General features: G+C 41.7%; 1 protein-coding gene across 1 annotated transcript; it reads left to right on the top strand.

Moving 5' to 3' along the window:
- The first annotated feature begins 644 nt into the window (after positions 1 to 644).
- On the top strand, positions 645 to 9,060 carry LOC148098933 (extracellular calcium-sensing receptor-like). The gene is made up of 10 exons (XM_087851598.1): positions 645 to 653; positions 4,988 to 5,124; positions 5,394 to 5,688; positions 5,861 to 5,947; positions 6,181 to 6,450; positions 6,659 to 6,865; positions 6,957 to 7,232; positions 7,617 to 7,844; positions 7,940 to 8,063; positions 8,150 to 9,060. The coding sequence occupies exons 2-10, from the start codon at positions 5,015 to 5,017 to the stop codon at positions 9,058 to 9,060; spliced, it is 2,508 nt and encodes an 835-aa protein (XP_087707724.1). The 5' UTR covers positions 645 to 653; positions 4,988 to 5,014.
- The last annotated feature ends 11,714 nt before the right edge of the window (positions 9,061 to 20,774 follow it).

The raw sequence follows: 20,774 nt of genomic DNA, 5'->3' as shown, positions 1-20,774 counted from the left end.
CCAAGTCTTGAAGGCAAGCTATAACTTTCTTTTTGTAGCTGCTTGTGGGGTCTCGCTTTAAGGCTTCGTAGGTATTGTTGTCACTGAGGAGAGTAGTGATCTTTGTATGGTAATCTGTAGTGTTTAGGACCACGGTGCATCTTCCCTTATCCGCTGGTAAAACAGTGATGTTGTGGTCTTTGCTCAGGGAAGCGACGGCCTTCTTTTCCTGTATTGTGAGGTTGGACGGAGGGACTTTGGCACTGGAGAGGGTTGCTGAGACTTTCATCCTGATTTGCTCTGCTTCTGTCTGTGATAATTTATTAATCCGAATGGCAGATTCTGTGGCTGTGATGAGGTCCACTATAGGCAGCTGTTGTGGAGAAATGGCAAAATTGAGACCTTTGGCTAATACTCTCTTTTCAGGTTCAGTGAGATTCCTGTCTGAAAAGTTCTTAACCCATTTCTCCTGACTGTCTTCAGGTGTTATTTCTTCTATGGGTTGTGTAGGTTCAGATTCAGAATGAGGAGTGTGTGTTTTTGAAAGCAAGGTGTGAAATTTCCTGCGTTGTCTTTCTTTTCCTTTCGAGTGTTGGGCCCGCTGAGCCTTGTCCACAAACTTGTAAACCTCTTCTAAGATTGGAGAGGGTAGAAGTGTTTCCAGTTCCTGCAGAGTCTGGCTGATCTTGATCTGGAGGGCATCTATAGTGAAATGGACCTGTCTTATCCTTTCACTTAAAAGGTGATTTTGCGCTCTCTGTAGAATCAAGTCTGCTCTGTATCCCCTGACAGTGGATCCAAGGCGCAGGCTCTTGGGAACAACTCTGGTTTGTCTGCATCTTAGGTTGAAACGGAGATGGTTCCTATAATCCGCTAGTTTCCTTGATTCCCTTTCATACTCCCGCACCAGTTGAAGGGTGTTCCTCCCAAAATGTACGGCAATATGTCTATGAAGGTTCTCAGTCATCCAGGTCATCGTAGTCAAAGGAGCTTGCAAAGAAAAGCGTCTGGACTTCTTTAAGTTACTTGAAGACGTTTCACCTCTCATCCGAGAGGCTTCTTCAGTTCTAAGGTCAAATGGTGGGGAGTCCCAGATATAACCCTAGTGGGAGTGTCCCCCCACAGAGGGACAAAAGGACCCCCTGATGATCCTCTAATCGCCTGAGCCAAGGTGTGGAACTGGGTGTGGGTCCCAATCAGCCAGAGTTTCGGGTGAGTTCATTGTGAAACCTGGCCCCACCTTATCATGCGAATTCCTGAGGTCCGATGGCCCAGGGTGTGAGTGGGCATTAAGGCATCTGGGAAGGGATCTCAAAACTGGATTATAGATGGCAGAGAGTTGGTGTCGTAAACCACCGCCTCTGTTCAAAGATGGTCGCTCACAGTGGACATAGATGGCTTCTTTCACTCCTCTTTCAAACCATCTGTCCTCTCTGTCCAAAATGTGAACATTGGCATCCTCGAAAGAGTGTCCTTTATCCTTAAGATGCAGATGGACCGCTGAGTCTTGTCCTGTGGAGGTCGCTCTTCTGTGTTGTGCCATGCGCTTGTGAAGTGGCTGTTTGGTCTCTCCAATGTAGAGGTCTGGGCATTCCTCGCTGCACTGTACGGCATACACCACATTGTTAAGTCTGTGTTTTGGCGTTTTGTCTTTCGGGTGAACCAGTTTTTGTCTGAGTGTGTTGCTGGGTCTGAAGTATACCGGGATGTCATGCTTGGAGAAAACCCTCCTGAGTTTCTCTGATACACCGGCTACATAGGGGATGACAATGTTGTTGCGCCTGTCCTTCTTATCCTCCCTCTTATCCTCCCTCGCTGTTCAGTGAGATTCCTGTCTGAAAAGCCACTCAGACCCATAGTCAGTAGCATAAACTCAGCCACTTATAACATTGCAAAACACCTTGCTACCATCCTTGCTCCTCTCGTGGGGAACACCCCACACCACATCAAGAACTCCACCGACTTCACTGACAAGGTCCAGAAACTTACCCTGGATCCAGATGAAACCATAGTGTCCTTTGATGTAGTCTCTCTCTTCACGTGCATACCCACCACGGAGGCAGTGGAGACTGTCAGAAAACGACTACAAGAAGACAACTCCTTGGAGGACAGGACCAACTTCACACCCGATCAGATTTGCACACTGTTAGACCTCTGCCTCACCACCACATATTTCAAATACAACGAAGGCTATTACAGACAAAAACATGGCTGTGCCATGGGCTCCCCGTGTCACCTATTGTAGCCAACCTTTACATGGAGGAAGTGGAAAGGAAGGCTCTTGGCTCTTTCAAAGGAAGAGTACCCAGCCACTGGTACAGATATGTAGACGACACCTGGGTCAAAATCAAGACACAAGAAGTGGAATCCTTCACTGCGCACATCAACGCTGTGGATAAAAACATCAAGTTCACCAGGGAAGACACGAAGGATGACTGTTTGCCTTTCCTGGACTGCGCTGTGCACATTGAAGAGAATGGCAACCTCAACATCGAAGTTTACCGGAAGCCCACACACACGGACCAGTACCTCCTGTTTGACTCCCATCACCCTCTGGAACACAAACTTGGAGTAATTAGGACCCTACACCACCGGGCAGAACATGTTCCCTCTAAGCCTGAAGGGAAAAAGAAGGAACACACACATGTAAAGGAAGCACTCAAAACGTGCGGCTATCCGAAATGGGCGTTTTTAAAGTCAGCAAAGAGGCACAGAAAAGATGATCAGACACCAGCGAGGGAGGATAAGAAGGACAGGCGCAACAACATTGTCATCCCCTATGTAGCCGGTGTATCAGAGAAACTCAGGAGGGTTTTCTCCACGCATGACATCCCGGTATACTTCAGACCCAGCAACACACTCAGACAAAAACTGGTTCACCCGAAAGACAAAACGCCAAAACACAGACTTAACAATGTGGTGTATGCCGTACAGTGCAGCGAGGAATGCCCAGACCTCTACATTGGAGAGACCAAACAGCCACTTCACAAGCGCATGGCACAACACAGAAGAGCGACCTCCACAGGACAAGACTCAGCGGTCCATCTGCATCTTAAGGATAAAGGACACTCTTTCGAGGATGCCAATGTTCACATTTTGGACAGAGAGGACAGATGGTTTGAAAGAGGAGTGAAAGAAGCCATCTATGTCCACTGTGAGCGACCATCTTTGAACAGAGGCGGTGGTTTACGACACCAACTCTCTGCCATCTATAATCCAGTTTTGAGATCCCTTCCCAGACGCCTTAACGCCCACTCACACCCTGGGCCATCTGACCTCAGGAATTCGCATGATAAGGTGGGGCCAGGTTTCACAATGAACTCACCCGAAACTCTGGCTGATTGGGACCCACACCCAGTTCCACACCTTGGCTCAGGCGATTAGAGGATCATCAGGGGGTCCTTTTGTCCCTCTGTGGGGGGACACTCAAACTAGGGTTATATCTGGGACTCCCCACCATTTGACCTTAGAACTGAAGAAGCCTCTCGGATGAGAGGTGAAACGTCTTCAAGTAACTTAAAGAAGTCCAGACGCTTTTCTTTGCAAGCTCCTTTGAATACGATGACCTGGATGACTGAGAACCTTCACAGACATATTGCCCTAATGGAGTGATTTGGTACTATAAGGTCATTAAGATAAAATGGGGACTGATAATTTAGGACCTTGTATGTGTATCCTGAGTCTCCTGACGGTTTGCTAGAATCTCTTTGAGGCAGTCCGAAAGTCTTTTTCCATAGCCTCTCCGAATGGTGCTCGAGCCTGACACTCAGACAAAAACAGCTGGATAGAGTGTTGATTTCTTTTTGATTATATTTTGATTAGATCCCTTATTTGATTAAAGAAGGAATAACTATCACCAAAAGCACATGCATTAAACTCTGTGACAGGACTATCTTACATTACCACAAAGGCTGGATTTCAGGCCTTTTTCTTCACATTTGAATGGAGCTGAGCTGGGGGATCATGACACTGTGAAGGACACTGCAGGATTTATCTCTTAGTTGAACCTCTGATTCAGGAGGAACAATGAGGTTTTCATCCAGGCTGTGAAACTGGACAAGCTCTTTATCCTCTCAAGGATGTTTGAGAAAGTGGACAAGTGTGGACAGAATATCTTGGTCTGTCCAGGCTGGTGGATGTTCTCCACTATGATGGCCTCAAGATTTCATCTTTACTTTTTGCAGATGATGTGTTACTGTTTGCTAAATCAAGTGGTGACTTCCAACTTGCATTGGAGTGGTTTGCGGCCAAGTGTAAAAATCAGCAACCCCAAGTCAGAGACCATAGTTCTCAGCCGGAAAAGGTGGAATGCAAACTCCATCTGGGACAAATTACTACCCCAATTGAAGGAATTTAAATGTCTTAGGATCTTGTTCACGAGTTTGGGGAAACTGATGGATTTGGGAAACGTGCAATGATACAGGCACTGTACAGTCTGAGCTAAATTTTTAATTTACAGGTCAATTTAGATTACAACTTAGATTTAGATTACAACTATTCAACTGTGGCCATGAACTCTGGGTAGTGATCAAATAAGTAAGTTGTTGTTCCTCTCTTTTAAATCAAATATGGACTGGAGTTTTTAATATGATTCTGTTGTACATTCCACGTTAACTTTGCTGTACATGAATAATGTTATGTTATTTTTGCTATTCTTCTTTTGTGTCACTTGATATGCACACAGAAACACCTGTTACTCTGATAATTCTTCAGTGAGTTATTACTGATGACTAATTTACTCACAGTGTTCCCTGAGTTTGCCTGGATACAAAGCAATCTCAAATGAAAAGTATACTCCGCCTTCTTCCCTGATGGGTGGTGTGCAAGATTAAACAACACAGTAAGTCAATAAAAGGGAATGGCAAAGAATAAAACCTAATGACTGATCTCAACAATTCAGAAAGCTGCCATGTGCTCATCTTTGCAAAACAATTTAGTCGTGGTTGTTTTGCTGTGTTCCTGTGTTTTTTCGACTCTATCCACTCTTCAGGTTTCTTTCTCCTGTCAGCTGCAGGGACAGTTTCATCTAAATGAGATGCACAAAACTGGAGATGTGATTCTGGGTGGACTGTTTCAAGTCCATTTCTTTTCAAGTGTTCCTGATCTGTCTTTTACCTTGCAGCCACAACAGCCTACTTGCCATGGGTAACTATGAAAGGGAAACAGAATGAAAAAAATACAATAAGAAAACTGTCAAACTTAGTGCCAGTATAAATATGTATTTTGTATCTGAAATAACTACACAATGCGTCTTCTTTTTCATTTTTTTCTTAATATATGTCTTTGTTATTCAGTATCCTTAATTGTTTATAATATTTCTACTTTTGCAACTTTTTCAAAAGGCACTTGTTTCCTTGTAATTTAAAACCTGTGTTGTATTATACATATTAGTAATTAAAATTTTCTTGTCTTAGTGTGTATGTCCTAGGATTTAAGTCCGCACTAACCATGGCGTTTGCTATTGATGAGATCAACAGAAACTCAAACCTGCTACCAAATGTGACTCTGGGATACACTCTTTATGATAACTGCCTTGAACTTGGAATTGGATTCCGTGGAGCATTGTCATTAGCCAGTGGTCAAGAGGATCAAATTGTAGTACATGATACATGTGTTGGAAATCCTCCAGTCATAGGGATTGTGGGTGATTCGACCTCTACAAATTCTATTGCCATCTCCAACGTCTTAGGCTTGTACAGAGTACCTATGGTAAGTTTTCTGCTTGACCATGTAACAGTTTTCTTGGATTACGTTGATTTAATTGAAAATGTAAAACCATTTTATGAAAAAAAAAAATAATACTAATAATGCAGTCATGATGACAAAGTAAAGATATCTCTACATGGATAGCTCCCGAATATACAGTCTGTGTCTTTCACAGGTGAGTTATTATGCCACGTGTTCCTGCCTGAGTGACCGTCAAAAGTATCCATCCTTCTTTAGAACAATCCCAAGTGATGCTTTCCAGGTAAAAATTTGTCATCAAAATTAAAATGGAAACGCAAAAGTCTGTTTCAATATCTGTGTAAAAGAAGAACAAAGAAAGATATGAAAATATTAGAAATAATAATATACTTAGTTTTGAGAATTATGCTCTATTTCGTTTCTGTATTGTGTCAAAGAATAAAGCTAAATTGCAATTATATTTAAAGTTTTTCTTTTCTTTTCAGTGCACTTACACTTTCATCTGTATTCACTTAGGTACGTGCAATGATTCAGATTCTAAAGCATTTTGGCTGGACTTGGGCAGGTCTGCTTGTCACTGATGATGATCATGGGCTTCATGCAGCCAGATACTTTCAGTCTGAGCTGAGTGTGTCTGGTGAAGGTTGCCTGGCCTACACTGAGCTTTTACCCTGGGACAAAGACACAGATGAATTCCGGAGGATTGTTGATGTGATGAAAACCTCTACAGCTCAAGTTGTCATTATCTTTGAACATGCTGGTCGCATGATACACCTTATAGATGAGGTTTCACTTTAAAACACTTTAATGATTAGTAGTTACAGAGGTCTTCATAATTATATTGTGTAAAACACGTATTACGTATCATTGTCAGTAAAGAAATGAGTACAAAAATGTAATAATTCAGAATTCATTTTAAAGATCAAAAACTGTTTCAGTAAAGAAGTTGGAGGCTCAGTATTACTTCATAGACTTGGTCTAATTTAATTCACAGGTAGTAAGGCAAAATGTGACAGGTCTACAGTGGATAGCCACCGTGTCCTTGATAGAATCTGTTGTGCTCCAAACACCTCACTTTATGCCATACCTGGGTGGTATACTTGGTATCACCATTCGTCAAGGAGAGATACCAGGGCTCAGGGATTTTCTGTTGCAAATACATCCTGATCTACATCACAACAGTAGCTACGGAAATAGCTTGGTGAGACTTGAACATTTTTACTGTGTGTGTGTGTGTCACAACAATTATATATTTTCATAATGTGTAATAAACATTTTTCAAAATATTTCAGGTGAATCAGTTTTGGGAATTTACATTTCAGTGCAGATTTGCTCCAGCTCCAGCAGGCTGGCTGGAAGGTGGAGGTGCACTATGCACTGGACAGGAAGATCTAGGAAATGTGGACAATGAGTACTTGGACATTTCCAACCTACGAACTGAGTATAATGTGTACAAAGCTGTTTATGCACTGGCATATTCCCTTGATGACATGCTGCGGTGCAAGCCAGGAAGAGGACCTTTCAGTGGGAACAGCTGTGCCTCTTTGCAGTCACTGGAGCCTTGGCAGGTGTGTTGTCATTGTACACTCCACCTTTGAACACATTGTTTTTGCATGCTTTCAGACTTTCTGAAAAGGGATTTGCCATACTTGTGAGCAAAAGTAGTTAAGTTATTTAAGTCATGGAGGTCATTAACTTCTGTACAGGATTATTAGTAATGTGCCTTGGTTGATTGAGACTTAGATAAAAATGACTTTATATATGTAGGTAGCATAGATATAATATTATATTTGATTACTGAACTGAAAAATTGCAACTGTTTGCACTGTAAAGTTACTGGAGCCATGGCAGATGTGATATCATTTTATACTCCATCTATGAATAAATCATTCGTTCTATAATTAGTTTCGGAGCAGAAAGTAATTTACTTATTATACATTCCTTTTAAACAGCTTGTTTATTACATGGAAAGAGTGAACTTCACCACTCCATTTGGCGATCAAGTGTCATTTGACGAGAATGGTGATATAGTACCAATTTATGATGTTATTAACGCCTTGTGGCTCCCTGATGGAAACATTAAAATTCAGAAAGTGGGTGAGGTTAAAAGGTCAACTTTAAAAGGTGAAGAACTCACACTTGATGAAGGCAAAATCTTCTGGAACTTTGAATCCAAACAGGTTAGATGTGTTTTTATTTGACAAATACCTTTTATGACATTTACAGTATATAGAATTGTAGCAGGCAATAAATGTTTATTTTTCATGTCCAATAGCCACCTCGATCAGTATGCAGTGAGAGTTGTCCTCCTGGTACCCACATGGTGAGAAGGAAGGGAGAGCCCGAATGCTGTTTTGACTGCATCCCTTGTTCTGAGGGAAAGATCACTAACAAGAGCAGTAGGTCTTTGTCTTTCTGTATCATATATTTGATTTAATTTCTGTGAAATATAGCATGCATTTCAACATCAACCCTTCTTTGTCAGACTCCTTGGAGTGTACCAGTTGTCCAGAGGATTTTTGGTCAAACCCACAGCGTGACCACTGTGTTCTTAGGAAAACAGAGTTTCTCTCCTATCATGACCCTTTGGGTATTTGTTTGACAGCAATCTCCTTACTGGGAACATTTATATGTGCTGTTGTTCTGGGGATCTTTATCTGCCATCGCAGAACACCTATAGTACGTGCCAGCAATTCAGAACTTAGTTTCCAGCTATTAGTGTCACTTAAGTTATGTTTCCTTTGTTCGTTGCTGTTTATTGGACGACCCAGGCTGTGGACATGCCAACTCAGACACGCAGCATTTGGCATCAGCTTTGTGCTGTGTGTCTCATGCATCTTAGTAAAAACCATGGTTGTTCTGGCTGTGTTCAAAGCCTCCAAGCCAGGAGGGGGAGCCAGTCTGAAGTGGTTTGGTGCTATGCAACAGAGAGGAACAGTTCTGTTTCTTACATCTATTCAGGCAGCCATCTGTACTACCTGGCTTGTCTCTTCCTCTCCAACTCCACATAAGAACACCCAATACCACAATGACAAGATAGTGTATGAGTGTGCAGTTGGGTCCACTGTTGGTTTTGCAGTGTTATTGGGCTATATTGGTGTGCTGGCTGTCCTCAGTTTTCTAATTGCTTTCCTGGTGAGGAATCTCCCTGATAGTTTTAATGAGGCCAAGCTCATCACATTCAGCATGCTGATCTTCTGTGCTGTGTGGGTGGCCTTTGTTCCTACTTATATCAGCTCACCAGGAAATCTTGCAGATGCAGTAGAGGTATTTGCCATTCTTGCTTCAAGTTTTGGACTCTTAATCACACTGTTTGGCCCCAAATGTTACATAATCCTGTTGAGACCGGAGATGAACACAAAGAAAGCTGTTATGGGCCGTGGAATTGTGTCATAAAACTTTCAGTTCAAGTCAAAAAAAAAAAATTTCCGCACTCTATTGACCAAAAATTAAATAAACAATTAAAATGAACAAATGTTAAATATTAAAGACAGTTATTTAGTCGTTTTTGTTGTTGTTCTTTTAAATTTAATTTAGTTTACATACAAAAAAACAGACTTTTCAAAGAGAAGCATTGACTTTGTTACACTCCACTGTAAAATTTAAATTAAATGTAATTGAAACTCTTTTAATAAACTACGCTTTCAACTTGAATTCATTTAGCAGTTCTAATCTATATTTTTGTATATTTGGTCTGTCTTGAACTGATCGTGACTAAAACCATGCTGATCATTTCAAGAAAACAACTAATACAGGTCTCAACTTTCAACTCTCAACTTTCTTCAGTGCAGTTTGTTTCCATTTCAAAATGTGCTACAATCAAAACATAACTATAGTGACAATTCCAGGCTCCCCGACATACAAGGTTCTCCAACAGTTTCCTAGAAGGTCTCTCCAAACAGACTGTAAGAAGCGTGTCATCCAGAGAGTTTATCTCCCATTGAGAACTGGGAGTAGTGCAAGATGGCGGCGCGCACAGATGCAGCGGCTCTATGCTCTCCACTTAGGTGCTTTTCTTTTTCTTTTCTCCACATTTCTTTTTCTTTTGTTTTTCTTACTGTAAAGCCAAATTTACCTACAGCCATCTGGAATTATGCAACATTCGATGCAACAGCCAGATCCCCATTACCAGTGATTATCAGAGGATGCACAACATACTCCTGGAGATAGTGAGAAAATTCGGCGCTCTGTGGATTCTTATTGCCAAGAAATAAGAATCCACAGAAATGCAGGTGGCGGAAGGAACGCAAACAAAAGCAGGAGTGCCGTTCGGGCCTGCTAGCTACGATAAAGAAGCAGCCTTTCAAACTACAGCTCCCAAGCATCTTCCTGACCAACGCACGGTTGGTCATCAAAAAAATAGACGAACTGAACCTACTTCTCACTGCACAGCAACTTGTACGCAACTGTTGTATCCTGGTTGTCACAGATACATGGCTACAATAGGGAATTCCCGACGCCTCGATGCAGCTATCAGGTCACACAATGCACCGCAGTGACAGAAAGACTACAGCGGGGAAAAGCAGAGGAGGAGGATTGTGCATTTACACACATAACAACTGGTGCACAAACACTAAGATCATCACCACAGTCTGCTCCCCAGGCATAGAGGCAATGTCTGTCATGTGCAGACCCTTCTACTTGCCCAGAGAACTGCCTGCAGTCCTAATAACAGCAGCCTACTTACCACCAGACGCTAATGCTAGCTCAGCCCTTGCCTACCTGCACGACACAATCTCTAAAATTGATGTCTGGGGGCAAAAAGCCCCCAGACATCAATTTTGCTAGAACTAATCCAACACAAGTCCAGTTGAAGCACATAGTAAGCTGGGCAACAGCAGATGCTTTGTAAATATAATCAGGGAGTATTCTGAAAAAAATTGAATGCTCGAGCCTGACACTTAGACAAAAACAGCTGGATAGAGTGTTGATTTCTTCTCGATTATATTTTGATTAGATCCTTTATTTGATTAAAGAAGGAATAACTATCACCAAAAGCACATGCATTAAACTCTGTGACAGGACTATCTTACATTACCACAAAGGCTGGATTTTAGGCCTTTTTCTTCACATTTGAATGGAGCTGAGCTGAGGGATCACGACACTGTGAAGGACACTGCAGGGTTTATCTCTTAGTTGAACCTCTGATTCAGGAGGAACAATGAGGTTTTCATCCAGGCTGTGAAACTGGACAAGCTCTTTATCCTCTCAAGGATGTTTGAGAAAGTGAGGGTCTTGTTCACGAGTTTGGGGAAAGTGGAGCATGAGATTCACTGATGGATTTGGGAAACATGTGCAATGATACAGGCACTGTACAATCTGAGCTAAGTTTTTAATTTACAGGTCAATTTAGATTACAACTTAGATTTGGATTACAACTATTCAACTGTGGCCACAAACTCTGGGTAGTGATCAAATAAGTAATTTGTTGTCCAGTTTGGTTCAACAGTTTGGTTCACAAGTTTGGGGAAAGTGGAGCCTGAGATTTATTCACAGATTTGGGGAAATTGAACAGACACTGTACCAGTCTGTTGCGGTAAAGAGAGAGCTGAGCAAGTTTTTAATTTACAGGTCATTTTACATTACATCCCTTACCTATGGCCATGAACTCTGGGTAGTGATCAAATAAGGGTTGTGGATATAAGCTGTGGAAATGAGTTTCCTTCAAAGGGTGCCTGGGTCTCCCTTAGAGATAGGGTAAATAGCTTGGTCATCGGGACTCAGGTGGTGGGGTTTCACTTCGAATACAGAAGATCTGCTTTTCCCGTGTTTTGCATTCATGCATTAGCCCTGAAAATTTTCACTGTCTAGTTTCTCATTTGGGCCGTTCTCTTTGGCTGTCCTTCAATTATACTCAGCACAATCTTCCCCATCCACTAAGTTTTCTAGTTTCCTTTTGCCCTTTGCAGCTTTATGTCCCGCCCATGCTCATGCGACTTTGTTTTTGTTCAAATCAAATCAAATCAAAATTTATTTATATAGCACATATTAAAACAACAGTGTTGACCATAGTGCTTCACAGTCAGTAAAATCATGATACAATTAAAACAAACAATAAAAGAGGACAACAAACAATAGGTAACAACACAACAAGCTAGACCAGCCAACTAGACAGAATCAAAAGCCAAAGTAAAAAAATAAGTTTTAAGACGTGATTTAAAAGACTGGATAGACTCGGCAGTACGAATATGAACAGGGAGGTTATTCCAGAGCCTAGGTGCCACGGATGCAAAGGCCCGGTCACCTCTCGACTTCATTCAAGACCTAGGTTGTGCTAGGAGCCTGTGATTGGACGACCTAAGTGCTCTGTTGGGATTGTATAAGTGGAGTAGTTCAGAAAGATAGCTGGGCGCTAAATTATTCAGAATATTAAAAGTGAACAAAATAATTTTAAAATCTATGTGATATTTAACAGGGAGCCAATGTAATTTGGCTAAAATTGGAGTTATGTGTTCATGGATTCTCGTACCTGTTAAAAGACGCGCAGCTGCATTTTGAATTAACTGAAGCCGGCAAAGAGAAGAGTGTCGGAGGCCCGAGTAGAGGGAGTTACAGTAGTCCAATCTGGATGTAATAAATGCGTGGATAAGCTTTTCAAGGTCCTTTAAAGGAAGGAACGGCTTTGCTTTGGAAATCTGACGCAAAAAAGCTGTTTTTTACCACAGTGGACACCTGTTTCTCAAGTTTAAAAGAGCCATCCAGGAACACTCCGAGGTTTCTTACAGTGGGCGAGAGATGGCTAGCGAGAGGGCCTAGGACATCAAAATAAATATATTTTAAAATATATTTATATATTTTGAAATGTATTTTAGCACATATATTTTTTGGCCATTTTTTGTATATTTTGAAATATATTTAAAAATATATTTTAAAATATATTTTTTTACAGTATGGGATATGGGCATCACCTCTGAACGCTCATGGGATTGATGTAAATGCTGTTGTGTGTTTTTTTTTTCTTTCTTTGTGAATACTGTATATGTGAAGGACGGGATATGGACATTGACTTGCACCCTCCTCAAAGTGGACCTTGTACATTCTATGTTTTTTTTTGTGTGCAAGATATGGACAGTTGTCTACTTCAAGATTGTTCCCTCCTAAGGTTCGCCATTTATGGACTGGGGGCATGACTGCTGTCCCGCATAGAATGCTGTATGTTTCCTTGTTAATGGGGGGTTCATGTGCTGGAATGATATTAAGGGTTTAATTATCATCCAGAGTGGGGGTAGTGTTACAGGCATGGCCCTTTAAGGGTGAAGCCTGATGGGAAATGTATTTTGGAATGTGTGTAGCGGGACTGCCGTGTGTGGGTGTGGAGAGAGAGAGCGGAGAAGAAGAAAAGTAACGGTTAGCTACAGAAGAGACGGAAAGGAAATAAATAAAAGGAATATAATAACTCCCTTGACAGCCAGAGTTGTGTCGGCGATGCTCGCTGTGAGTAGACTGTTTCAGCCCACTGTACGCGGTGTTCGTGCCTTGGAGAAGAAATAAAGTTCGGTGAAGCAGTTTCCTATGCCTCCTTCGATCTTTTTGCTAGCGGAGCTGACCTGCATAGTAAGCTGTTGCCGGCTACGAGTCAGTTACGGAACTTTCAAGTAACTGCCAGAGGTTTCCTTACTACGGTTCGGGACCGCGGATCTGGCGCGGTAACATTGGTGACTTCCCGTGTGACCGGAAGTGAACGATGTAACGGCGACCAACTTGATGTACAAAAAAGACGGAAGAAAACGGTAAACTAATGCTAATTCTAGCTACAGTCGACAGGGGAACAAGGTTTGTAATGTATATGATTTAATTTGAGCAATCTGAAATGCATAATATGTATTATATAGTTTAATAGAAAACGGTTAGACCAGCGTAATGAGCGGTTAAAATGGTGTTACATAAATAACATGGTAATTGTTTTATTTGTTTGTCTAGCTCTTACGTTGGTTCGTTGTCTGATACACGGCATGGAATAATAAAGGTCATTCAACAACCATCAGTTCTGGCCTTCTCAGTTCGACTGGATGCTACAATTATATTATATAACAGTCCTTGTATATGGCCTCACAATGTTTCTGTTTCAATGTTTCTACACATACACCATGTATATAGTTTACTCACATAAATGTATACATATATATTGCTTTTTCCCCCCTTGTTGTATATTGTTTTCTTTACTTTCGCACCTTTGTGGTCCAGCTACCCAATTTCGCTGTACAAGACACTGCACAATGACAATAAAAGCTCTAAGTCTAGGTCTAAGAATCAGAATATTTTATTAATCCCTAAGGCAATTATGTCGGATGCAGTTGCTCGAAGACAGTAACAGTAACAGACTAAACTATTTCAACAATACAATATGTTACAGATTTTACAAATTTAACCATTTAAAACCAGTCAGAGTGGGCACACTCCGTTTTGCGTAACTATTTTTAAATGCCTGTAGAACTGCAACTACGTAAGCTAGCGCAATCATTTTTTTTTTGCATATGAAACCGGAGGAGTTGTACTTACATCTTATGTCATTAGCTTGTCCTAGGTCACGGTCCTTCCACATGTAGCTTTGCAAAAATTGCATAAAAAGCACTTTCAGCAACAAAAACATAATATTTCAGAAACACGCTTTGCCAATCCGACCAGCTGTTTATAACACTTGCTACGTTGGAATATACCTCAGCGCGAACTATCGCATGTCTGCCATTACCTGCCCGAAACTGGAAGTGATGTCATTTTTGTGCAAAATTTAGTTTTTTACCTCCAGGGTCTTATAATCTTATACTGGTGTTTTTAAAAGTCATGTTTGACTTTATGACTTTTCTGTATAGTTTCTGGGATGCTTAGAACTCAACTTGCACTGCTGGAAATGCACATGCTGTGTTTTTGTTTGTTTGGCTTTTTTTTGCAAATTTGCATTGTAATATTTATTTTCGTTTTTCCTGCAGTATATAAAAATTGGTGTATCTCAAAAGTAAAACCGTGAAGGCACTCAAAATAAATTTCCTGTTGTTGCAAACTATTTTGTGTAACTTTTTTGTATTTACAGTTTTGAGGAATAAACCTCTTAAATTTTTCTAACTAGAAATATATGTAAAAAACAAAACAAAAACAATTTTCAATTTTTTTGTAGTTTATTGCACTTTTTTGCAATTTGTGTAGTTATTATGCACTTAATGCATACATAAGTTTGGGCTATAATGGTTGTATTGATGTATAGCAACTTGAAATGTTCCCAAAAATGGCACTACAGCATGTAAAAATATAAAGATAAGCTTTGGCAGACTTGGTTCTATGGTAGGTCTTAAAGAATTAAGAAATAGCACTAATATATACATATCAATCAATTATGAATATCAAGAATTAACAGAGGTGCTTATAAATAAATATCAAGAATACTGAAATGAATATTACAGAGTAGAAAAGAGCATGCACAAAAAGGGTGTAACTATTGCAGTGTTTACAGTGCATTAGATGGAGTTGTACAGGGAGATGGCCACGGGCAGGAATGATTTCCTGTGTCGTTCAGTAGCTATGGTCATAGTACCTATGGTGTCCTAGGCTCCATAAATGCTAAAGAGGTAAGTATTATTTCTCAGTTGCAGTGAATTAAAAGAAGAAAATAAACAGTAGAAAGAAGAAGAGAAATAACAATTTAACATAAACCAGTGACACATTCCAGGCCTGACCAACCCTGGCAGGGCTCCTTGGATGAGGGTGTAGTGATAATGACCAAAACACCCAATGAATCCAAGGTCCACCACTGACTAAGTGTCCCAAATTTTAATATGATAATTTAGATCAGATCTTTAATCCATAAACCCAACCTAAGGAGAAAAAAATGGCAGATTAGCTTGGGTAAAAGACCGACAGTTGAGGCACGCAACGATGTGTGCTGCCGGCAAAGTTTCTGGGTTGCTTTTCCTCATAACAGCCATCCCTCAAGATTCTCTCCATTTAAAGCAATGCATTATCGGGAACTGTAGCATCTAGTACTCTTACTGAATCAGTAGAGAGGTCTATTGATACATGTTGATTGAGAAAAGTGACTGAAAAGTAAGTACTCAATGCATCATGGAAATCCCCCAGCAGTCTACACCTTTTGCAGCATAACTAAGGGAGGACTCAGGGTCACTTGATCCAGCCTTAACTATATGATTTAAAAAAAGGACATTTTTAAGCCTAATCTTAAAAGTAGAGATCCCAAATCCAAACTGGAAGCTGGTTCCACAGAAGAGGGGCCTGAAAACTGAAGGCTCTGCCTCCCATTCTATTTTTAAATACTCTAGGAACAACAAGTAGGCCTCCAGTGCGAGAGCAAAGTGCCCTAATGGAGTCAAAGGAGCTTGCAAAGAAAAGCGTCTGGACTTCTTTAAGTTACTTGAAGACGTTTCACCTCTCATCCGAGAGGCTTCTTCAGTTCTAAGGTCAAATGGTGGGGAGTCCCAGATATAACCCTAGTGGGAGTGTCCCCCCACAGAGGGACAAAAGGACCCCCTGATGATCCTCTAATCGCCTGAGCCAAGGTGTGGAACTGGGTGTGGGTCCCAATCAGCCAGAGTTTCGGGTGAGTTCATTGTGAAACCTGGCCCCACCTTATCATGCGAATTCCTGAGGTCAGATGGCCCAGGGTGTGAGTGGGCGTTAAGGCGTCTGGGAAGGGATCTCAAAACTGGATTATAGATGGCAGAGAGTTGGTGTCGTAAACCACCGCCTCTGTTCAAAGATGGTCGCTCACAGTGGACATAGATGGCTTCTTTCACTCCTCTTTCAAACCATCTGTCCTCTCTGTCCAAAATGTGAACATTGGCATCCTCGAAAGAGTGTCCTTTATCCTTAAGATGCAGATGGACCGCTGAGTCTTGTCCTGTGGAGGTCGCTCTTCTGTGTTGTGCCATGCGCTTGTGAAGTGGCTGTTTGGTCTCTCCAATGTAGAGGTCTGGGCATTCCTCGCTGCACTGTACGGCATACACCACATTGTTAAGTCTGTGTTTTGGCGTTTTGTCTTTCGGGTGAACCAGTTTTTGTCTGAGTGTGTTGCTGGGTCTGAAGTATACCGGGATGTCATGCGTGGAGAAAACCCTCCTGAGTTTCTCTGATACACCGGCTACATAGGGGATGACAATGTTGTTGCGCCTGTCCTTCTTATCCTCCCTCGCTGGTGTCTGATCTTCTTTTCTGTGCCTCTTTGCTGACTTTAAAAACGCCCATTTCGGATAGCCGCACGTTTTGAGTGCTTCCTTTACATGTGTGTGTTCCTTCTTTTTCCCTTCAGGCTTAGAGGGAACATGTTCTGCCCGGTGGTGTAGGGTCCTAATTACTCCAAGTTTGTGTTCCAGAGGGTGATGGGAGTCAAACAGGAGGTACTGGTCCGTGTGTGTGGGCTTCCGGTAAACTTCGATGTTGAGGTTGCCATTCTCTTCAATGTGCACAGCGCAGTCCAGGAAAGGCAAACAGTCATCCTTCGTGTCTTCCCTGGTGAACTTGATGTTTTTATCCACAGCGTTGATGTGCGCAGTGAAGGATTCCACTTCTTGTGTCTTGATTTTGACCCAGGTGTCGTCTACATATCTGTACCAGTGGCTGGGTACTCTTCCTTTGAAAGAGCCAAGAGCCTTCCTTTCCACTTCCTCCATGTAAAGGTTGGCTACAATAGGTGACACGGGGGAGCCCATGGCACAGCCATGTTTTTGTCTGTAATAGCCTTCGTTGTATTTGAAATATGTGGTGGTGAGGCAGAGGTCTAACAGTGTGCAAATCTGATCGGGTGTGAAGTTGGTCCTGTCCTCCAAGGAGTTGTCTTCTTGTAGTCGTTTTCTGACAGTCTCCACTGCCTCCGTGGTGGGTATGCACGTGAAGAGAGAGACTACATCAAAGGACACTATGGTTTCATCTGGATCCAGGGTAAGTTTCTGGACCTTGTCAGTGAAGTCGGTGGAGTTCTTGATGTGGTGTGGGGTGTTCCCCACGAGAGGAGCAAGGATGGTAGCAAGGTGTTTTGCAATGTTATAAGTGGCTGAGTTTATGCTACTGACTATGGGTCTGAGTGGGACAGCTTCCTTGTGGATTTTTGGAAGTCCGTAAATGCAGGGTATGGCATCCCCTGGGTAAAGGCGGTGATAAGTAAGGCGGTCAATGATTTTGTCCTTTTCCAAGTCTTGAAGGCAAGCTATAACTTTCTTTTTGTAGCTGCTTGTGGGGTCTCGCTTTAAGGCTTCGTAGGTATTGTTGTCACTGAGGAGAGTAGTGATCTTTGTATGGTAATCTGTAGTGTTTAGGACCACGGTGCATCTTCCCTTATCCGCTGGTAAAACAGTGATGTTGTGGTCTTTGCTCAGGGAAGCGACGGCCTTCTTTTCCTGTATTGTGAGGTTGGACGGAGGGACTTTGGCACTGGAGAGGGTTGCTGAGACTTTCATCCTGATTTGCTCTGCTTCTGTCTGTGATAATTTATTAATCCGAATGGCAGATTCTGTGGCTGTGATGAGGTCCACTATGGGCAACTGTTGTGGAGAAATGGCAAAATTGAGACCTTTGGCTAATACTCTCTTTTCAGGTTCAGTGAGATTCCTGTCTGAAAAGCCACTCAGACCCATAGTTAGTAGCATAAACTCATAAAGACATAAAGCTGCAAAGGGCAAAAGGAAACTAGAAAACTTAGTGGATGGGGAAGATTGTGCTGAGTATAATTGAAGGACAGCCAAAGAGAACGGCCCAAATGAGAAACTAGACAGTGAAAATTTTCAGGGCTAATGCATGAATGCAAAACACGGGAAAAGCAGATCTTCTGTATTCGAAGTGAAACCCCACCACCTGAGTCCCGATGACCAAGCTATTTACCCTATCTCTAAGGGAGACCCAGGCACCCTTTGAAGGAAACTCATTTCCACAGCTTATATCCACAACCCTTATTTGATCACTACCCAGAGTTCATGGCCATAGGTAAGGGATGTAATGTAAAATGACCTGTAAATTAAAAACTTGCTCAGCTCTCTCTTTACCGCAACAGACTGGTACAGTGTCTGTTCAATTTCCCCAAATCTGTGAATAAATCTCAGGCTCCACTTTCCCCAAACTTGTGAACCAAACTGTTGAAGGGACAACAAATTACTTATTTGATCACTACCCAGAGTTTGTGGCCACAGTTGAATAGTTGTAATCCAAATCTAAGTTGTAATCTAAATTGACCTGTAAATTAAAAACTTAGCTCAGATTGTACAGTGCCTGTATCATTGCACATGTTTCCCAAATCCATCAGTGAATCTCATGCTCCACTTTCCCCAAACTCGTGAACAAGACCCTCACTTTCTCAAACATCCTTGAGAGGATAAAGAGCTTGTCCAGTTTCACAGCCTGGATGAAAACCTCATTGTTCCTCCTGAATCAGAGGTTCAACTAAGAGATAAACCCTGCAGTGTCCTTCACAGTGTCGTGATCCCTCAGCTCAGCTCCATTCAAATGTGAAGAAAAAGGCCTAAAATCCAGCCTTTGTGGTAATGTAAGATAGTCCTGTCACAGAGTTTAATGCATGTGCTTTTGGTTATAGTTATTCCTTCTTTAATCAAATAAAGGATCTAATCAAAATATAATCGAGAAGAAATCAACACTCTATCCAGCTGTTTTTGTCTGAGTGTCAGGCTCGAGCATTCAATTTTTTTCAGAATACTCCCTGATTATATTTACAAAGCATCTGCTGTTGCCCAGCTTACTATGTGCTTCAACTGGACTTGTGTTGGATTAGTTCTAGCAAAATTGATGTCTGGGGGCTTTTTGCCCCCAGACATCAATTTTAGAGATTGTGTCGTGCAGGTAGGCAAGGGCTGAGCTAGCATTAGCGTCTGGTGGTAAGTAGGCTGCTGTTATTAGGACTGCAGGCAGTTCTCTGGGCAAGTAGAAGGGTCTGCACATGACAGACATTGCCTCTATGCCTGGGGAGCAGACTGTGGTGATGATCTTAGTGTTTGTGCACCAGTTGTTATGTGTGTAAATGCACAATCCTCCTCCTCTGCTTTTCCCCGCTGTAGTCTTTCTGTCACTGCGGTGCATTGTGTGACCTGATAGCTGCATCGAGGCGTCGGGAATTCCCTATTGTAGCCATGTATCTGTGACAACCAGGATACAACAGTTGCGTACAAGTTGCTGTGCAGTGAGAAGTAGGTTCAGTTCGTCTATTTTTTTGATGACCAACCGTGCGTTGGTCAGGAAGATGCTTGGGAGCTGTAGTTTGAAAGGCTGCTTCTTTATCGTAGCTAGCAGGCCCGAACGGCACTCCTGCTTTTGTTTGCGTTCCTTCCGCCACCTGCATTTCTGTGGATTCTTATTTCTTGGCAATAAGAATCCACAGAGCGCCGAATTTTCTCACTATCTCCAGGAGTATGTTGTGCATCCTCTGATAATCACTGGTAATGGGGATCTGGCTGTTGCATCGAATGTTGCATAATTCCAGATGGCTGTAGGTAAATTTGGCTTTACAGTAAGAAAAACAAAAGAAAAAGAAATGTGGAGAAAAGAAAAAGAAAAGCACCTAAGTGGAGAGCATAGAGCCGCTGCATCTGTGCGCGCCGCCATCTTGCACTACTCCCAGTTCTCAATGGGAGATAAACTCTCTGGATGACACGCTTCTTACAGTCTGTTTGGAGAGACCTTCTAGGAAACTGTTGGAGAACCTTGTATGTCGGGGAGCCTGGAATTGTCACTATAGTTATGTTTTGATTGTAGCACATTTTGAAATGGAAACAAACTGCACTGAAGAAAGTTGAGAGTTGAAAGTTGAGACCTGTATTAGTTGTTTTCTTGAAATGATCAGCATGGTTTTAGTCACGATCAGTTCAAGACAGACCAAATATACAAAAATATAGATTAGAACTGCTAAATGAATTCAAGTTGAAAGCGTAGTTTATTAAAAGAGTTTCAATTACATTTAATTTAAATTTTACAGTGGAGTGTAACAAAGTCAATGCTTCTCTTTGAAAAGTCTGTTTTTTTGTATGTAAACTGCAATTTAAAAGAACAACAACAAAAACGACTAAATAACTGTCTTTAATATTTAACATTTGTTCATTTTAATTGTTTATTTAATTTTTGGTCAATAGAGTGCGGAAATTTTTTTTTTTTGACTTGAACTGAAAGTT

Source organism: Neolamprologus brichardi, chromosome 14 (genome assembly GCF_056152115.1).
Source record: "Neolamprologus brichardi isolate AB-2024 chromosome 14, ASM5615211v1, whole genome shotgun sequence".
Taxonomy (NCBI): domain Eukaryota; kingdom Metazoa; phylum Chordata; class Actinopteri; order Cichliformes; family Cichlidae; genus Neolamprologus; species Neolamprologus brichardi.
Note: the sequence above shows the minus strand (reverse complement) of the source record. Positions and strands in the feature narration are given on the sequence as shown.